This window comes from Zeugodacus cucurbitae, chromosome 3, assembly GCF_028554725.1.
Source record: "Zeugodacus cucurbitae isolate PBARC_wt_2022May chromosome 3, idZeuCucr1.2, whole genome shotgun sequence".
Classification (NCBI taxonomy): domain Eukaryota; kingdom Metazoa; phylum Arthropoda; class Insecta; order Diptera; family Tephritidae; genus Zeugodacus; species Zeugodacus cucurbitae.
In genome coordinates this window covers 5070986-5091100 of record NC_071668.1, presented here as the reverse complement: position 1 = coordinate 5091100, position 20115 = coordinate 5070986, and the positions used below count along the sequence as shown (strand labels likewise).

General features: G+C 43.7%; 1 protein-coding gene across 9 annotated transcripts in view; it reads right to left on the bottom strand.

Annotated features, from left to right (window-relative positions):
* Positions 1–20115, bottom strand: part of LOC105214212 (muscle-specific protein 300 kDa) — a 178799-nt gene that overhangs the window by 106872 nt on the left and 51812 nt on the right. For all 9 annotated transcript variants that reach the window (XM_054228214.1, XM_029041591.2, XM_029041595.2 and 6 more), the window contains 5 exons: positions 19184–19456; positions 16561–16724; positions 16213–16489; positions 13538–16144; positions 60–13259 (listed from right to left, as the gene is read on the bottom strand). In XM_054228214.1, coding sequence (XP_054084189.1) covers positions 60–13259; positions 13538–16144; positions 16213–16489; positions 16561–16724; positions 19184–19456 — 16521 coding nt within the window. The remainder of the gene's footprint in view (positions 1–59; positions 13260–13537; positions 16145–16212; positions 16490–16560; positions 16725–19183; positions 19457–20115) is intronic.

Here is a 20115-nt window from a genome sequence, read left to right as displayed (position 1 = left end):
TACGTGAGTGGTTAATACATAGGGCAAGTGTTAGAGTGGATACACATGAATGAACTTACCTTGGCGTATGCCAAGTCGTCGGGTGTTTTATTTTCGGCTTCGCCAGCGGTAGCAACACGTCGGCTAACATCTTCAATCCATTTATTGATCTTAATGAAATTCTGCAAGAATGAGTTCCACAACGACAGACAGGTCTCCAAATTGGAGCGTGCATCGCGCACCATTGCTTGTAGTGCTTCCCATTCGGCTACCAATTGCTTGATTTCTTGCGAGACGGTGTCTTGACCCTCATTTCCACTTGTGGCAATCACGGCTTGACTCAATTCTTCACAGGCGTCCAACAATGATTTACCCTCAACCATGCTGGCACCAATATCTCCCAATTTATTGAGACGCTCCTCCACTTGTACTTTCTCACCATGACAGTCGGCACACTGTTCGATCTCGATGCGTGTGCGACGCAGCCAATCTTGTATTTCATTGAATGCCTGCTTGTATTTGTCATGGTTGTTGACTTGGTTTTCGAGCGACTCGATGATTTTGCCAACGGTCTCTTGTAAGTTCTCATATTTACTGAGCCCGTCGCGGAAGTCTTTACGGTCCAGACTGTTATCTTCGTTCAAGCGTGCGTTAATCTTCTCAACAATATCATTGTGACCATTTATGTCACGTTGTATGGCACGGAATTTCTCCAATGCTGCGCGTTTTTCACTCAAATCGTTCAAGAACTCGTCGCTCGCCTTGACGCTTGGTTCGACATCTTCAAGCCATTCGGTCAGCAGTTTATGCAATTTGTAGACTTCTTCCAATTGTGACAGACGGTTAGCCAGTTTCTGACGCACGTCATTCATGTCGACAAGCAATTTTTCGAAGTCTTGTTTCAAGGTTTCAGTATCCTCTTGCACTTTGGTAGCGCCGCCTTGTTCGGTGTTCATGATTACCTTCTCTTTCAGTTCGAGCAGATAACGTAGCTTATTCTGACCCGACTCAAAGCCTTGACGCAGATTCTTGACAGTGTTCAGCTTGATTTGTACCTCGTTCAAAGTGCCGGGTATCTGTGCGCACTCCTCGAGTTTCTCGCGTGTGGCCTCAATCCAAGACTGGCACTCTTCGTACAAGGTGCGATGCTGTTGGTGCTCTTGGTAGTGCAACTCTAAACGACGCATAACCTCCTTGGCCAGTGCGAGTAAAGCATTGTATTTGGTTGTCAACTGCATGATGGCATTGCTGATGCGTGTGTCCGAGCAGGTCTCGAGCAGCATTTGTGCTTTCATGTTCAGGTGATCCAATGTCTTCTGCCAATCGAAAAGTGTTTGCAAGTGTCCTTGGAACTCTTCCAAGACTATCTTCTTACGTGCTAAGCTGTCCTGCAATTTGTTGTAGGATTGTACCAAAGCTTCTGTTTTGGTAAGCCATTCCAATGCTTCGCTGTATTGATCTTGGTAGTCTGACCACTTGACAATACCGACTTCCAAATAATCCTTGGCTTTGGTGAGCGCATCTACGTAGGCATCGAACTCTTCTTGCAACAAGCCAACTTCTTCCTCAATAATCTCACGATCTTCTTGCTCAGCGTTGGTAGAAGCGCGCTGACCCTGTGTCACTACAGCTTCCAATTTCTTTTTGCCTTCCGGCACTTCGCTTTGTAGAATCTTCAGTTGATGTGTCTTCTCGGCCAGCGCTTGTTTATCGCCAGTGGGCTCGGAGCACTTGCTCAAACGCTCCTTAGCGCTGCGCAGCCAGGCAGCGAATTCGTTGCCGGCATCAATGAGCGCCTGGAATTCGTCGATTGTAGTCTTTTGTTTTTCATACAAATCCTTGGCTTGCTTGGTGAGTGTCTCATATTTGTTGGAGATTTCAGAGGCTGGAGCGCCCTGTTGCAGATCGGATGCCTTCGAAGCCACCGATTGTATCATCGGTTCGAAAGACACAATATCTTGCACAATATTATTAGTTTGTCGTAGGTTGGCTTTACGTTCACTCAAACCGGAAGTGAGACCCGGTTGACCACGTTTTGACTTCACAACCTTCTGGTCACAAGCCTGTTGTAACTTAGACTCACGATCGGTAATCCATTGTTGTAATTGCGAATAGCTGGAGCTATAGTCGGCCCATTGGAGTAGATTGGTTTCCAATTGTACCTTGGCAGTAGACATTTTCTTAACAAGTCTATCCCAATCGTTCTGCAAATCTTTCATTTCGCTGTTGATCGTATCACGGCCATCAGAGCGCGTGTTTCTGACCACCTTCTCGCCGTTGTTAATCGCAGTGTGTACCAGATTCTGACCAATTTCGCGATTGCTAATCAACTGTTGAATCTTTTCAAGGCGTCTCTGCAGCAGCTCTTTCGAGCCGGCGCTGGAAGATTCACTGGCTTCACGTATGGCAGCCTTGGCATCACTTATCCAGTCTTGTGCGGCCTTCAAGTTAGAGTTGTATTCACGATGTTGATCACGGTTGGTCTCAACCTTCTTCAACACATCCTTGGCGAGATTTACTTGGACTTGATACATTGAGTTCAAGTGTCTCAATTGGTTATTGACGTAGGACTCCAAATGAGATTTAAGCAGACCAGCAGAAGAGGCATTGAATTTGTCTATATCTTCTTTGCCCTTCTCCAAACGCGCTAAAACGCCAGCCATATCGGCGGCTTGTTTTTCTTTATCTTGCAAGCTCGGTGACAGATTCAACTTGTGATTCTTTACAAGAATATCGATTTGTTGTAGCCATTCAATTAAACGCTCATACTCGTCCTTATAAGCGCGCCATTGCACCATAGTTACCTCCAAGTTCTCCTTTTGTTGATTGATCTCACGGAAGAGTGACTCGAAACTATCACGCAGTGCGCGTATGTCATTGCGTATGATTTCTTGTCCCTGTGGCGATGTGCTGGTCAATACGACTTCTCCAGTGTGAACCAAATGTTCAACCAATAATTCACCCTGTGCCTGCTTGTTTAGCATGGCTTCAGTGGCTTGTACGGCATTCTCAATGGCCAATTTGTCGCTTAGACTGCTCTGCTTGAGTGCGGGGAACTTCTCACGTGCACGACTAATCCAGCTAACCAAATCGTCATAAGCTTCCTTGTAGAGACGATGGTCTCTGTATTGATCATGACGATCGGAGAGCAATTTCTGTATGCGTGCGTACAATTCGTCAAATGTGTCCAGTACTTTTTGCGCCTGGAATGCTGCTTGGCTCTGTTGGCCACTAGCAATCATCTCTTTAGCTTGTACTTTCAGCGCATCAACATCGATTTTCTCGACGCGCACCTTCTCTTCGGTGGCCTTGACACGATCGAGTTGTGCACGCTTCTCAGGCATGGTAGTTTGATTTTCAGAGAGTTCTTTCAATACATTCTCTAGCCACTCATTGAATTTGCGTACATTTTGTACTTGTTCCAAGAAACCAGACCATTGTGTAATGGAGTCATCCAAGGTAGCCTTGACATCGATGATACGCAGTGTAATGTTGGACCACAATTCTTGTAGATCGGTCAGTTTCTTGTTGATCGCTTCATGACCAGTCGGTGCAGTATTGGCAAGCACATTCTGCGCTAATTCAACAATACTAAGTACCTTCACAGAACCTTCGTCCTTCAATAATATGATATCCTGTATGGTTGCCAACTTCTTATCCAACTCTTTTTGGCTCATAGAAGACATATCAGCGCAGTAATCCAATTTGTCTTTGATGCCATTAATCCAGGTGGCGCATTCAGAGACGGCATTGTCGAACTCTTGATGTGAAGTAACATACTGTTGCCAACGGTTGTTCAATTCTTTTACTTTGAGGAATATCTGCTGATATTTAGTCGTTAGCTCAGGTCCAGATGAACGCATGCTAGAGCCACCTTTCAGTAATAGCTGACCCTTCTCGGAAACGCTATCGATTTCAAGCTCCTTAGCGCGCATTTCACCTTGCAAGTTCTTTAGTGATTCCAATTGAGCCTTCTTCTCTTCGAGGGTTGGCTTGAGATCAATAGCGTGTAACTTGTTGTCCGATTCACGAATCCAAGCCAAGCACTGATCGCGTAATTGTTCGTATTCCGCCCATTGTTGCAAGCGATTCTCAATAGCTTCAATGGTTGAGGTAATGGCTGCGATTAGTCCCTCCCACTCTTGTTGTGTGGTGTCGATTTGTGACTTGATGTTTGTCTGTCCACTCTCGACAGTGCCGGGAATAACCTTTTCACCCAGCGCACGTACTTGATCGACACGTGGGAACTCATCTGCCAAGCTCTCCTTGAGATTCTTCAAACGATCCAAGTTTGTATGGAGTGATACCTGTTCTAAATCCAAATCGCCCCAATAGTCAATCGTGTTGTGTGTGGCCTCAATGTACTCTTGTGCTTCCATGACAGCCTTGGTGTATTGCTGATGATCGCTGACAATGGCTTCATAGCGTTCCACGAAGTTTTGTGCACGCTTATGAATTTTAGCAAACTGTTCGGCAATTTCTTTGGTAATATTCTCAACATGATCGTTTTGCTCTGGCAAGTTGCTTGCAATTTCTTGCAAATTCTTCACTTCAACTTGATGGTTATTGAGATCATTGAGTATATCGCGGTAAGTTTGCAATTTGGCGCGTTTCTCGTCCAAAGTGGTTTTCAATTCGATATCGGCAGGTAGTGTTTTCTCGATTTCATTCAGCCAGTTCTGCAATTTTTCGGCGATTTCATCGAAACCAGACCATTTGGACATCTTGTCCTGTAACTTACGCGAAGTAATTGTCACATTGTCATAGAGCTTATCGAACGCTTCTTGGAGCTCAGCCAATTGCACGCGTATGGCCTCACGACCTTCTGTGGCCGTGGAGGGATAGCACTTCTCTCCCGATTCAATGGTGCTATTCAGCATCAATGAAGCATTGGGTTGTTGTGCCAAGAGCTCTTGAATTGCAGTCTGTTTCTTCAACAGATCGTCACGGGAGCCCACCTGCGTCAGATCACTGGAGTCATCGTATTTCGCTTGTGCGTTGGCCAAGAAATCTGAGCATTGCTTGTATTTCTCATTGAATTGTTGATGATCGTACACAGATTGTTCACATTTCTTGAGTATCTCTTTTGTGGTTGCTTGTATGGACTGGAAGCGTGAGGTAACTTGTTGCACATTAACGGCAATTCTAGTCTCACCTGAACTTTGTATAAGTTCCGAAGAATCGTCCTTCATTTTCTCAAATTCAATTTCATTTTGACGCAAGTTCTGCATCAAAGATTGGAAGCGATTAAGTTGTTCTTCTTTCTCTTCCATCGTGGACTTGGGATTGTAATTCTTGAGCGCATTCTCGGCTTCACTCAACCAATTGATCAAACGATCCAAGTTCACTTCGTAATCGCTCCATTGTTGCAAACGATTCTCAAGACCGCTCTTGACATCACTGAGTGCAGCACTGAACTTGTCGAAGTCGGCATGCAAATTGGCGAGGTCTCTTGACATAGCCTCTTTGGAACGCGCAGGCAATAACTTGGCCTTCTCATCGATATGTGCGGACAGATTTTGTAGCTTAACAACACCTTCGGGTAAAGCGTCTTGAATTTCACATATCTTACTTAGACGCGCCTGTAAGGCTGGCTTATTGCCGGAGTAATCTGAATAGCCGGTCAAACGATCCCACAGATTCTTTTGGTAATCTTGTTGTGCTTTCTGCAATTCACTGAATTGTTGGTAAACATCGAAAGCTTCCTCAAGTTCACCAAGCAGTTTGGCGCAATCGGCGGCTACCTTTTCGTAACGCTTATTAACATCATCGACGGCATTCTTGATCTCAGCAGCATTCGCTGGCACTGTGCCCTCCAACAACACGGCTGCCTTCTCATTCACAGCCTCAATGATACGTTTGTGCGAGTTAATATCCTGTGTGGTTGTCTTGTATTTGTACAATTTGGAGCGTATTTCCTGAGCGCTCGTCCAAGTGCTGGGATTCTCGTTCTGTAGCACCTTTTCAATTTGATCCAACCAGTTGACGGTCTGACCAAGTATATCGTGATAGCTCGACAGTTGCACACTTTGTGCCTCCTGGCGCTTCTGCAGATTGCGTATGCCTTCGTCTAATTTATCCCAGCGCTCGTGTATGTCACGCAAGTCTTTACGTATCTTCTCACGACCCTCGGTCGAAGTTTCGGGCAATGCCTTCTCACCAGCGGCATTCAGTGCACTAAACAAAGTCTCAGCTTGTTCTTTTTCAGAGAGTAGCACTTGCAAGATGTTAGCCGCTTGTGAGGGCTCGTTCTTCAAAGCATTTTCGAGCTGATGTTCGATTGGTTGGAGCCATAGATCAACTTCATTGTATTTGTCTTGATATATTTGATGATCGTCCACCAAATTCGACCAGCGATTAACAACCTCCTTGCTCAACACTTGCAGCAATTGGTAACGGTTGGTGATCTGTATAGTTAGTGTCTTAAGACGTTCAGCACCGCAATTATTCAACAACGCATGCGCAGCATCAGCAAAAGCATCGATTTCCTTCTCCTTTTGCAAAATGAGATCGCGTTGGATCTTATATTTCTCCAACTGTTCGACCTTCTCGTGCAGAGTTGATTTCAATTGTTGCTCACGGAAGACACCTTCGGCTTGACGACACCACTTTGTCAGTTCTTCAAGTTTGCTCTCGAAGTCATTCCATTGTTTCAGCACATCCTTTTGTTTGCCTTCAATGCCTTCGATATCATCAAAGTGACTCTTTATTGTTGTTTCGAGTTCATCGATTTCCTTCGCCAAGATCTCATTACCCTTCTCGGAAGTGTTGGCCTTAACCTTGTCGAACTGCTGACGTATATCATCGACGATCTTTTGTGCTTGTGGCTTATTCTGTGCCAACTGCACCAAGGTTTCAATCTTGCGCTTGATGTCAGCCTTTTCACCATAGGCATCATCGCATTCCAAAAGTTTTTCCTTCTCACCAGATATCCATGACTTAGCGGCGGCCACTTGGTTGTTCAACTCAGTGTGTTCTTGCACGCATTTGTCCAAATTGTTTAGAATTACTTCGGACTTCTCAACGATGTTGTTGAAGATTTGTTTAAGCGACTGCAAGTAGACATTCAGTGTGTTGTCGTTGATTTGATCAATCAAAACCTGCGCCTTGTCGCACACACTATCCACCAACACATTGTGTGTGGTGATCTCCTGATGGAGCAATTTGTGGTTCTGCAGTTGTGCACGTTTCTCTTGGAGTGTGGTCTTTGGCTCAGTGTGGCTCTGCATCGCCTTGTCGACATCCTTCAGCCACTTGGCCAACTGATCTCTGGCAATATTGAAGTCGTTGAACTGTTGCAGACATTGATCGATCTTCTGTGTGGCGGCATTCAAATCATCGGAGTAGTTGTCCCATGTGGTGCGTAGCGTACGTAATTGCTGACGTATGATCTCGCGACCATCGGGGCTTGTATGGCCGTATAGTTTTTCGCCACGATCGACTAAACTCTCAAATGCGGTGGAGTCGTTGATGCGCTTATCTGCCATCTCACGCAATTTGTTCTGGCGTTCTTGCAATACATTTTGGTCACCAACAATCTCGCTATTTTGTGCTAAGTCTGCCACACACTGCTGGAGATCCTTTTTGAATACCTCATAATCGGCATCAAATGTTTCGTGATCTTTCGTGTAGTTGACATACTTCGCAATGGATTCTTTGCAGAGATTCTTCAACGTCTGATAGCGTGTGTTCAAGCGTGAGAGTTTAAGATTCAAGTCGGTTTCACCTTCAATTTCACGGCCCTGATCAAGTAGATCATTAATGGATGTTGCACGTTGTTCGATGTCTTTGGCAATGTTTTGTAGTTGTGCCAAATATGCTTTCTTCGTGCCGGCCGTACTCTTCAGACTCTGGTTCTTAACAACATTCTCAACATCCTTCATCCAGTTATCAATCTCATCAATGATCGACTCAAACTCATCCCATTTCGAGCACAGCTGTTTCAGCTTGACGAGTGAGTCTTGGCAGAGTGTCATGAAGTCGACCCATGCTTTCTTGGGTTCCTCAAAGCTGCGTAGCAATGCAGGATGTCCACTGGGATGTGTTTGCGTTAGCACAGTTTGTAGTAGCTGGTGGCAAGTATCGAATATAGAGTCACCTTCGGGCTTATGTTGCAATAGATTTTCAACAACAGTCAACTTCTCTTCTGCGCCTTCTTTTTCGAAAGTTGTCTCATTCAAAATGTCAATGGCTTCAGATTTGATGGTGTTAAGCCAGTCCTGTGCTTTCTCCAACACTTGATCGTACGCCTCGTGTTTGACAACCTGGTTACCAACGACGTTGATACGATCGGCAATCTGCTTAGATAAACCGTTATACTCTTCGATAGACTCTTCGGTCTTGCGTTCGGAATTATCATCGCATAGTGTCACAGCCTTATCGTGCAACTGCTTGAGCGCATTCTTATGCAAAGTAATCTCTTGCAATTGTGTCTTGTAATTCTGCAAAGCACTCTTCTTAGCCGCCAATGTGGGATAGAGCTCGTCGGCTGCAGCCACTTTAGCTTTGGATTCGTTGAGATAATGTGATACTTGTGTGTAGCTCTCTTCAATGGATGTCTTCTGTATCAAAACTGCTTCAACCTGTTGCAAAAGCGCATTGGCCTCATCACGCAAGTAGTCGTAGTTCTCGCGTATATTACGTAACTCTGCACGTATCTTCTCACGATACTCGGGTGTTACAATGGGGTACAACGCTTCACCAATGTCCACAGCATTGTTCAATAGTATTTGTCCATTATCGAAGGTCTTCAAGTAGTTCTTGATTGTCTGCAATTGCTGTGCAGTGGCCGAGGATGAGCCAGGCGAACCCATGCGCGCCAATTCCTGGAATTCAATCTTGGCATCAGACAACCAGTCATTGAATTCTTTGGCAGCAGTTACGAAATTGTCATTCGCACGCTGTGCATTTTGCACTTTGTCGATGTAGCCGGCCAAGCTCTTAGCCACAGTCTGGTAGCGCTGTAGTAAATGCGTGACAAACTGACTTATGCGCGCTTCAGGATTTTTCTCCATCAGCAACTGCGAAGTCTTCTCCAAATTCTTCACAATCGGCTCATGTGCGGCAATATCTTGTTGCAATAATGCGAGTTCTTGCAATTTCTTCTCGATTTCCGGCACATTGACTTGATTGCTAGTCTCGGCCTTGATGCGTCCCTCAACATCACGCAACCATGCAGAGAGTTCCTCATTGGATTGCTCATATTGTGACCATAGATCTACATTTTCATCGAGCACATTCTTAATCTTGTCGAAACTGTCTTGTAGCGCCTTCATTTCAGCATCCAACAATTGCGCATCTTTTTGTAAATCGTTCAAGTGTTGTGGTGATTCCACAGCTGTTAGCAGCTCCAGCGACTTGCCCACTTCGGCATTACGCTTGTGGCAATCATCAATCGCTTTACTCACCTCCAACAGTGATGAGCGCTTCACATCCAAATTGTATTTATCGCTTGTCGACTCTGGCTGGCACCATGCGACCTTCTCGCGTTGGGTAGCAATTATGCGTTTCAGCATGCCAACCTTATCGGCATGGAACTTCTTAAGGAATTGCAAAAGCGATTGCTCGATCTTCTTGGCATGTGTATCGACGGCCTCGAAGCGTTTCTGCACATTGTTCAGCTCTTTGGGTATGATGGACTCACTGAAAGTGGGATATTGTGAACGCATCTCATCAACACGTTGCTTGATATTGTCAATCTCATTAGCGCTGTTGTCTAATTCGGCGCGCAACTCGCGACACTTCAGCAATCGTTCCATGATCTTGTTGGGCTCACCGGACATGTCATCGCATTTGATTAGCTGCTCACGCAGTTTGTTCACTTGCTCACCGGCGTTCTTGATTCTCTTGCGCAAGTCCTGTTCTTGCTCATTGAAGGAGGAGGTTACGGCATCCAAGCGTGCCGCATTCGAATCGAGTTCTTGGAATTGAGCTGTCAGTAGTTTATTCAGTTCAGTGAGTGAAGGAATCTCCGCACCGTTGTTAATGTTCACAAGCTCACGACTCTTTTCGGCAATCGTGTCCTTCAATACTTGGTAGGAAGGCAATTCGGCACGGAACTTAGTTAGGCGCATTGGTCCGAACTCAATTTCGATTGAATTATCAGCGGCATCGCATAGACCTTGATTGGTTTCACTCAACCATGGTAAAAGTTCTTTCTTGGCGTCTTCAATCTGGGACCAGATGACGGCTTCGGTTTCATACATATGTGCATTCTTTGCGGTCTTATCGTGTAGATCTTGCCATTGCTGTTTAGCTGTCTTTACATCGTTGGCGATTTCTTGTGGCACAACTTCACCGATTGCATCGAATAGTTTCGCAACATTATTTCCGCGACGATCGAGGTCATCGAGATTCGCCTTAGATTTACGTATTTGCTCCATAGTTTTACGTGTCTTTTCTGCGGCCTGTTGCAACTCCACTTCGTCGCGAGGTTGTTGCGGTATAGCATTGAAGAGATCTTCAGCCTTTTTCAGCTCTTTGCCGAACTTATCCTTGGTATCGGCGTATTCACGTAGAGCTTGACTGATCAAGTTATACTTCTGTATGCGTTCGGCAATTTCATTCTGTAGTGTGTCATAATCTTTGTCGAAGAAGAGCAGACTCTCTTGTATGGCTGGCATACTGGCGATATCTTCACGCATCAATATGGAACCTTCATCATGTAGACGATTCTTCAAGTCGGCTTGTCCCTTAATGACTTCGTTAAGCGCGACCAAATCAGCTATAATTTGATCAATGTTATCCAAACCGGGCTTCTGTTGCAGAATGCTATTCAATTTAGCGCGATTATCCAGCAGGGCTTGACCGAAATTCTGACCAAGTGTTTGGAATTTCTCTTTGCGCACATTCATCTGTTCTGCCTGTTGCTTTTGTGCCTGGGAACGCAGCTTTAGATTATCTAATTTGTTTTCGACATCATTGACAATCTGTAAAGCTATCAATGGTTTACGTGTCAAAGCGTCACGCAACTGAATAGCGGGACTTTCATCGATCTCCTTGGCTTGCGATTTCCAATAACTTAAAGAGCCACCAATTGTGTCAATTTCATTGATAATCTTATTGAGCTCTTCTGGCTGTGGACCGTCAGGTTTCTCTAACTGATGTTTCAAATAGTTCAGATGACTTTCGGTCTCACTCTTCCAGTTCAGAATCTCGGTCCATTTTTCGAGCGCGATCTTCTTCTGCTGCAAGTTGGTTTCCAGATTCTGATAGTTAATAACTAAACCGGTGTACGAATCATTCAGTGATTTGGCTTCTTCAGCCGGCGCTGAGAGTGACATCTGTTTCACTTCATCGTAAATGGCATTGAAACTGGGCTTTTTGTCGGCGTGCTCTTGCATTAGCGCATGTATGACGTGTAGACTTGTCTCAACACGTTCCGGGTTAATCTCCTCAACCTGTGCCACTTGATTACGTAGCTGATCCATCCAGTTGGAGAAGTTCACCATTTTGGCGTTGAAATCTTGACGCGCAATAATAGCGTCCGACACTTCGTTGATGTTGGCACGTGTGGCTTCGGAAAGCTTTTGCAGTTTGCCCTTCATACCATTCACGCGATCTTTAAGCGCGACTGCGCCCTCTGGCGCCAAATGCAAACTTATCTGATCGGCTGACTGACCGAGCGCGACGAGTTTGGCTTGTTGCTCCGAAATTTCATTATTGAACGACTTGAGTTTAACCAACTCTTTCTCGAGCTTATCGACGTGCGGTGTATTGAGCACAGCCGGGCGTTTGCCCATCACTTGCTCGCCTTTGTTGACCCAATCTTCGAGTTTGGCGGCGTCGGCATCGAATGATTTCCAATTCGCGACCAGTTTTTCCAGCTTACCACTGGCTTGCTTGGCATTTTCATGAACTGATGTCCAGCGAGAATGCATGGCATCTAACTCGTCAGGGGCATTGGTTTTGCACAGCATTTTATGACTAATGTTTGAAATGCCTTGGAGTCTGTCTAACTGCTCGAGGCATTGTGTTTCGAATTGTTTGGCATTTTGTTGCAATGCAACGGCTTCTTCAAGTGTAATGGGCTTAGGAACTATGGTATTTACCTTGATTTCACAATCCTCAATAACGGGTTTGATTTGCTGCAAACCAGTTTGATACTGTTGCCAATTCACCAGATCCTCTTGCACAGCCTTTGCTTGATGATCGACATTACGGTTGATGGCGCTCAGCACCTCTTGCAACTTGGTAATTTCACCCTTAAGACGTTTAGCCTCAGCGATGTTACCCTCTTTCGGTGCCAACTCGGCCGCATCTGAAGCCAAAATATCCAGTTGCTTCATACGCTCGCCCAGTACGCCCTTGAAAGCGTTCACCTTCACAACACGCTCTTCAGGTGTGAGGTCTTCAGATTGTAAAGCCTCAATGCTCTTCGGTGCTACACGGTTGGCCCATTCTTGCAACTCGGACAAACGCGACTTGTAATTATTCCATTTGGCGCTGTAGTCTTCCAGATAACCAACGCGATCTTTCACATGTTCCATTGTATTGAAGAACATCTTTTCAACCTCGGTTACCTCCTTTTCCAAAATGGGACGCTTATCGGCGGCGGCCAATGGCGCCAATTCGGCTTTCAAGGAGTGCAATTTGGGTAGCAGTTGGTGAGAGGCTTGCTGCAATTGCACGTTCAACTCACGCTTGGCATGCAAATCTTGGCTTACGTTCTTCGGGTCGGTCTGCAGTGGTGTTAGCGCACGCAATTCAGTTTCCGCTGTCTGTAGCATTGAGAAGATATCGTTCTTCTGATCGACAAAGTCATTCCACACAGCTTGTGTGCCCTTGAGCGACTGCAATTTGTCAGCGGTTTCGGTGTACGCCTCATTCCAGCCGGTCTCCAAGTTCTTAACCTCCACATTGACGAAAGATGGCGCATGTACGTCCTTACTTAAATCACGACCACGCTGCAACATCGACATGATGTGTGGACGTTGATAATCCAGCTGACTAATGGCATACTGTTGTTCTTCAATCAGCTTGTTGACACGTTCCAGACTCTCTGGTGGTGGTATATTGGTGGCTTGCTCCTTCACTTTGCTAAGCAGACAGACAACCTCGTGCACCTCACGACGATACGTGTAGCACTTGGAGAACACTTCGGTCTTCACCATTGTGATTTCGATGGTCGGTATGAGGTTCTTGTAGCGTGCAATTAGATCTTCAAGTTTCTTCTGTTCGAGATTGGCCTCATCTTCGCTGGCGTAGCTAAGTAAGGAGTCTAGCGTTTTCACCAGCCATTTCATGTCCTCCCTTTTGTTATCTGCTTCTTGACAGATTTTCTGAAAAATAAATTCAATGCAAAATTAATGGAGTTCTTTTACGAAATCAAAGCAAATGAATGAATGATCATGATTTTTTACCACAAGTTCCCTGAGCTGCGTTAATTGGATTGACAATGAAAATTTTATTAGTATAATGATTCAAAATTTGTTAGTGGTTTGAATATTCAAAAGTTTAATGGGGACTTCGAGGTCTAAAATAGTTTTCTTTTCTTTACAAAGAAATTCATTCGAAATCCACAAATATTTTTTTAAACAAACAATTGTCAAGTCTTTACCTGGAAGACCACTTTCTCCTTCTCGAACTCCTCCATGCTGTTCACCTCGTTCACAATGTTCTTCAAACTCTTATCGACAATATTCATCCATTCAACCATTTCCTTGAACTTCTCATGGTAACTGTCCCACTGCGCCGGTATTTGCTGCAATGTCTCGCGCATATCGCCGATTTTACCCGACAACTGCTGCCATTGCAACCTAGCATTGTCATAAGCCTGATTGAGACTAATGTCGGTTGGTTTCTGATAGCCATAAGCTTGACTGATGCGTTGCATGTTCTGCAAGCTCTTCTCGATGCGCGGTATGGGTCCTTGTTGTTGGAAGAACTGCTCATTGCGGTTGAGTATTGAATCAATGTCTTCGTTGCGATTCAAAGCTTGTTGTTCCAAGTGCAATTCCTTTTCGACCTCTTGCAATGTCTGATAGAAGGCCGACTCATCCAAACGGAACTCGAGTTTCAGCAAATGCAGTGGTGCTTGCGACAAAACCTGTTGCCATTTGTTTTGTAATTTCTCAACGGAGTCCACGACAGGCTTCTGCTCTTGTGCTGGCAGCGTTTTAAGCAAATCCTGTGCAGATTCTACTAGATTGTGCATCCAGCGTTCATTTACATTTTCAAAGAAATATTTCTGTGTCTCGATGATGGTCTTCGACTCGATGTGCTTCTCAATAAGCATCGATTCAGCCTGCGTCAGCCACTCACTAACGACGCGTTCGTTCTCCTTGAACGCGTGCCAGCCGCGTGAGGCGTCATTCAAGCGCTGCTCCCACTGTTCGGCATTCTGTATGACATAATTGAAGCGCTCGTTCAATTGCTGCATGTTGTGTGCCGTCTGTGAGGTGTCGATATTGTCATCGGCGGCCACAGATTTCAGCAAGTTTTGGAAAACCTTATTCTTGCTCTCCAGCATGGAACGATAGTAGACAGTGCGCGAGAAGAAAGTCTTATGCTTATTCAGCTCCTCACTGATAGCATCGCGTCCACCAGACAGCGTATGCGTGCTCAACAAGGTCTCAGCATCGTTCAGCCATTGATGTATTTCCTTCTGACCCGCTTCGAGTGACTCCTGCTGAATGAGCAGCTGGTGGAAGAGGTGCAGTTTGGCAGGGATTTGCGCGCGTATACGCACCAAAGACTCCTTCTCTTGTTTCAATAACTTCATCATTTTGTCAACTTCTTCGCGTGGTAGATCCTGTATCAGACCCTGGAAGTTACGGCTGACTGTCTTGAAGAGTTCCTCATTATCGTCAATCTCGCTGGCCAACTTCTGCAAGTCCTCGCCGTATTTGGTGATTTGTTGTGTATTGCCGAGCATTTGACGTTGCTCCAACACTTGTTCCGCGTGACGTAGCCATTGCGAGAGCTTCTCAATGCCCGACTTGTATTCATTGCGTGCACGTATGATGTCACCGGCGTGCATGTATTGTTTGGTGTTGGCGAAGAGACGCTCAAAGCGTTCCGACAAATTGCCATGCTTCTGACGCAGATTGTTGGCAATGCCATCTTCGCAAGAGGCGATCAAATAGTTGGCCGCATTAGCAAGTGTATCGAATTTGTCCTTCCAGGTAGTGATGTCCTGGAAGAATTCCAAACGTTCATCTTCCGAACGTGACAATTTAGTTTCGGCCAAGTTCAGCCACTCTTCACAAGTGGGTGCCAGCTGATTCCATGTCTTCCAACAGCTCACAACCTCTTCCAGCGAGTTTTGGCAACATTTCAGCTCCATGGAGACACGCTTCCAGCGTTCTTCGGTCTCATACATGAAACGATCGATTTCAGTGATGTCATTGCGCGGCACATTGCCGTCACGCTTGTACTCATCGACCACTTGTTGCATATCGACGAATGCTTTCTGGAACTCTTGGAAGATCTTGTTGCGAGACACGAAATTCTTGTATTGTTCCAGTTGTTGACTGACCTTCTCCTCGTAGCCATACTTGCCAGTCCAACCCTTCATCTTGTTCTCAACCAAATTGAGGAAAGCAATCAGACAGCACTTGTGTTCAAGGAATTTCAAACGTATTCTACGCTCAGCCGCCCTGGGTGCTACATCTTGCAGACGACGCTCCATATTGCGCAACTGTTCAATGGGCACTTGTTGCACCAACGGCGAACGTTTGGCATTTTCGAACATCGCGATAATACGCGGCAAATCGGCAAAGAATAATTTATGCTCCTCCAGCTTTCTACTAATCACCGATGCTGTCTCCTCATTCATGGCGTTCGGTATTTCGTTATCCATTAGTAATTTTTCGGCTTCAGCTAACCACTTGCCGACCACACCGAATTCACCGGGCAACTCAGAATCCAATAACCACAGCCAATAGTTCATTTGATATTGTAGACGTTGCCACAGCGCATTGATGTCCTCCCACACGGGGCGTGGCACTTGCAGGAAACCACTTTGACTTTCCATCAACTGCTTCAGACGATTGTAAGCCGGCAAGTGGGCATCGATCTCTGAACGTGCAATCAGATATTCAGCGAAATCACGCGGGAATGAATTCGACATGACCATGGGCTCGTATTCGGTAGTCTTTTCCACAAGGAAGCGACGCAGTTCGTCCAATTCCTGTTGTATATGTGATGTATCACGTGAGGCACCCTGTAAGGAAAGTGTAATAAATTGTTAGCAACTACTGTAGAAGCGCACATAAGATGGTGTCTACTCACTTTTGGTTCAGGGTACTTGTGCAAAAATTGCGCCACATATGTCATTATACTCTTCTCATCCGGTTTGGGTACATCCACATCCTCAGCATCCAACAATTTGGCAATGCCCAATTTGCTTTCGGCCACATCGAAAGCTGTTTCGAGACGTTGACGATTGTTGGTTTTCTTCAAATCAGCCAAATTGACAAGATTTGCCTTAATGGCATCAATAAGGGCTAGGAAGGCGACGCCATCTCTCCAACTGGCACCGAAATCCTTTACCTCAATACCGCTGTCTCTGCGAAAGGCATGGAAAATGGCTCATGATTAGTTAAAAACAAATATATTATAATTGGGGGAGGGACTTACTTTGGCAAGGCATTGGTAACCCAATTCAATAGAGTCTTCCTAGCACCTTGCTTCCATTTCTCAGCCTTTTGATCGCTGACATTCTTGCCAACGCTGTCGAGTGAACTAACCGAACCGCCAATACCATGACCCAAATATTCAAGGTTGCGGCTGTTCTCCTCAATCTGTTTGCGGGCGATTGGAAAGATAGGTTAGAAATGCAAAGTACAAATATTCGAAGAAATATGAGAAGTAAATAAAACCTAATAAATCTAAAAGTAAGCTCACAAAAAAAAAAATATTTCGAAAAATATCTCATAAAAAACATGAGTATCGTAAATTTAATGCTTAAGTAATTTCGAAAAATTTCGAAATTTTCGAAAATTTATTTTCAAAAACCAAAAACGCAAAAAAGTGTTTTTCAAAAATATATAGTATTCGAAATTTTCGAAAATTTATTTTCAAAAAACAAAAACACAAAAAAGTGTTTTTTAAAAATATATAGTATTTAAATCAAAATTGCGTGTAGAAAATGTGCAAACTTTATGCTACAACCGTAACTGAAGAAAAAAGCCAAATTATCAATTGATTCATCTTCTACGAAATTTTCATTATTATTTTGTCATTACAACAAACAACGGCTACAAAACCTACCTGTGGCGCATAATTTATTACTACTACTAATTTTTTTCGCCTCTTCTTATGAAGCTTGTTTGTTAGCGAAAAAATAATATTTGCGAAAAAAAAAACAAATCGAATCGTTCGAAACGTAAACGATTTTCAAAAAAGAGACCAAAAAAGATAGAAAGGAAAGAAGTACACACAATTGTTTACACGGTTATTACTTTGTTGTAATTTGTTGCTGTTTACATAAATACATAAATGTTAGATTTGGTGAAAGTATCAATAATTAAAGTGCGGCGTTTACTATTGCATCTATATATAAAGGTTAAGGGAAAGAGAATGGCTAAGAAAGTGTTCCAATTCAAAGAAAACGCAATCTCATTAAGCTAATGGTTAAATGGAAGTCATAACAATTGTTTCGGTGCTTCATATGGTGCACTCCTGTTTCTGAGAGATGTGTAAGCTTGATGGTGACCCTGAGTTCAAAAAAAAATAACAATCTAAAGATTGTGTGAAGTGCTAATAGCTGTGGAACCTAAAGTACCTAACGAGGTCAGATATTGTGCCTCATATCGTCCAAGAGATGATATCCATCTCATGACGTTTCCTTTTTAAATAAAAATACTTTCTAATACGACTAATTCTTTACAGATCTTCCGAATAGGTTTTATATATCAGTTTCTAGTCCTATAGATTGATTCTCTCGAGGTTATGTGATTAATCTCAAATTCTGAAAGTAATTTTGTCAGTAATATTCATGGAAAATAAGTTCGAAAACTGTTTGGGTACCGTTGCATGGATATGAGTTAGATCACTCTAATATAACCTCAACAACATCTTGAACCTAACCCTCCACTGACTTCACTTCCTATTGCGTAACAGGCCACAAAGGCAAAGAAAGTAACGAGAGAGTAGTAGACGAGATTGTCAAAAGGTGCGTAAAACTGTCAACTGAAAACGTGACCCACTTGGGAAAACCCATGTACTATCTACATGATGATCTGGACAGGAACATGACAAGAAAGATCAAAGCACGTTGGAAGGATTTACCGGGTTGCAAAACCGCATAAGTTCAGAGTAAGGGGGTAGATCAAAATAACATGTAATTCCTACTTACGATCGATATATTCTCACTGATCACTATCAAGTGGCGACGCACCCTATAAGATGGAGCTGACAGATCGCGAAGATTGCTCGAAATGTCAAAAGGAAGGCATTATAGAAACCATTGAGCATAACTTGAGCGCTTGTCCGGCAGCGGCAGTGGCGAGGAACCCATCCCAACACAGCCGGTTCTACGCCACCGGAGTTGACCCGGATTTTATCCGGTCAAGGGCTGCCCTTTCGGAAATCTAACCCTGTTTGGATCGATTAGTTTGAAGTCTAAGGAACCCATCCTGAAAGATGACTACTTAGTCATTATTAATTATGTGACGGAACTCCAACTGGTATTGCTTAGGACCAAAACTGGTATATACGTGACTTTGCAACCTGCCAGACTAACCTAATCTAATGTAGAAAATAATTTACGAATAGTACGGAGTGACGGAAATATTATTAAGGTTATATTAGGAGAGTTGTCCTGAACATCATGAAACTATGAACAAAGTAACCGCTGAGGACCTTCGATCTTGAGACGTGTTCATGTATATTGGGATAATATAAGGTTCTCTTATAGTTTTTTTTACAAGTTCTTATCAATATATTGGGAGTACTAGTAGTATTTGCTGAAAAACACTTACTAACCTAGTAGATTTGATTTCAAATACGTGATTTACTCATTAAGTGAACAGATAAACACTTTTGAATATTTGTGAGTGAGTTTTTTTTACAAATTGTACTTCTTCACAAAGTAAGCAACAAATATTTTATGATATAAGTGCAAATACAGGGTGCCTTCAAAATCCATTTAAATATAGTGTTGCTTAGCTTAGACTAAAAATTATTGTCTCCACTTCTTTTCACAAATATATTTACATTTTGTAGGCTTTTATCAATCTTAATAGCAACCGCAACTTACCTGGAAGTACAATATAATGGTCCAAATCAGACCCAACACAACTGGTGGTCTCCCATCCACCAAGTCAGCCGGGTTGATATTCACCAATTTGATACGTTTACTAGCTAAGAATTGTAAGGCTGTATTGGCATTGCTGAGGAAATGCGGACGTCGTAGAACGCGACCCTTCTCCACGGGCAAACGTTCGCCGGAAAGCACTTCCAAAAGTGCAATAAGTTTGGTACCATCGCGTAAATCGTTGATTAAATCGTCAACACGAAGCGGTGGAACACGCTATTAATACATGAAAAGAGACAACAAAAAGAAACAATTAAAACATTATAATTATGTAGGAAACATAATAATGCATATTGTTTAACAAAAAGTTTGACAGACAACATTTAACGGCAACTCCATAATGCTAAAGCAATAAAAGCGATCACGTGACTTAACGGCATGAAAAGCATAACACACGGGCCTTACTTAGCCAGCGTATAATACAAAGTTGTTGACCAAGTTGGCGAAGTATGCAAATTGCATGACGGAAGAGACAAATTAGACATTCTTAGCGCATTAGGCGAACGCATAGTAAACGGCTGCAACGGTAAATACGCATTGCAATGCGAAGAGTTTGAAAAGAGTTCAATGGAAGAGCGCACAAACTTTTGCTGAAGTTTAGCGAAGAAATGTGTCTAATTGCGAACGCAAGTGAGTACTAACACAAAGGGCTACATAGTTGAGGTAATAAATATATATACATGTAATATAGAGGTATGTTCAAAAAATAACGGGAATTTTGAAATTTCTAATATTCGCCAGATATGGCTCCATGTGACTTTTTGCTATTTCCCAAAATAAAGATAATCTTTAAGTACCGTTCTTTTACAAGCATACGAGAAATCGCTGAAAGTGTCAAAGAATATTCCAAAGAAACGAGTTTAAGAAGTGTTTCG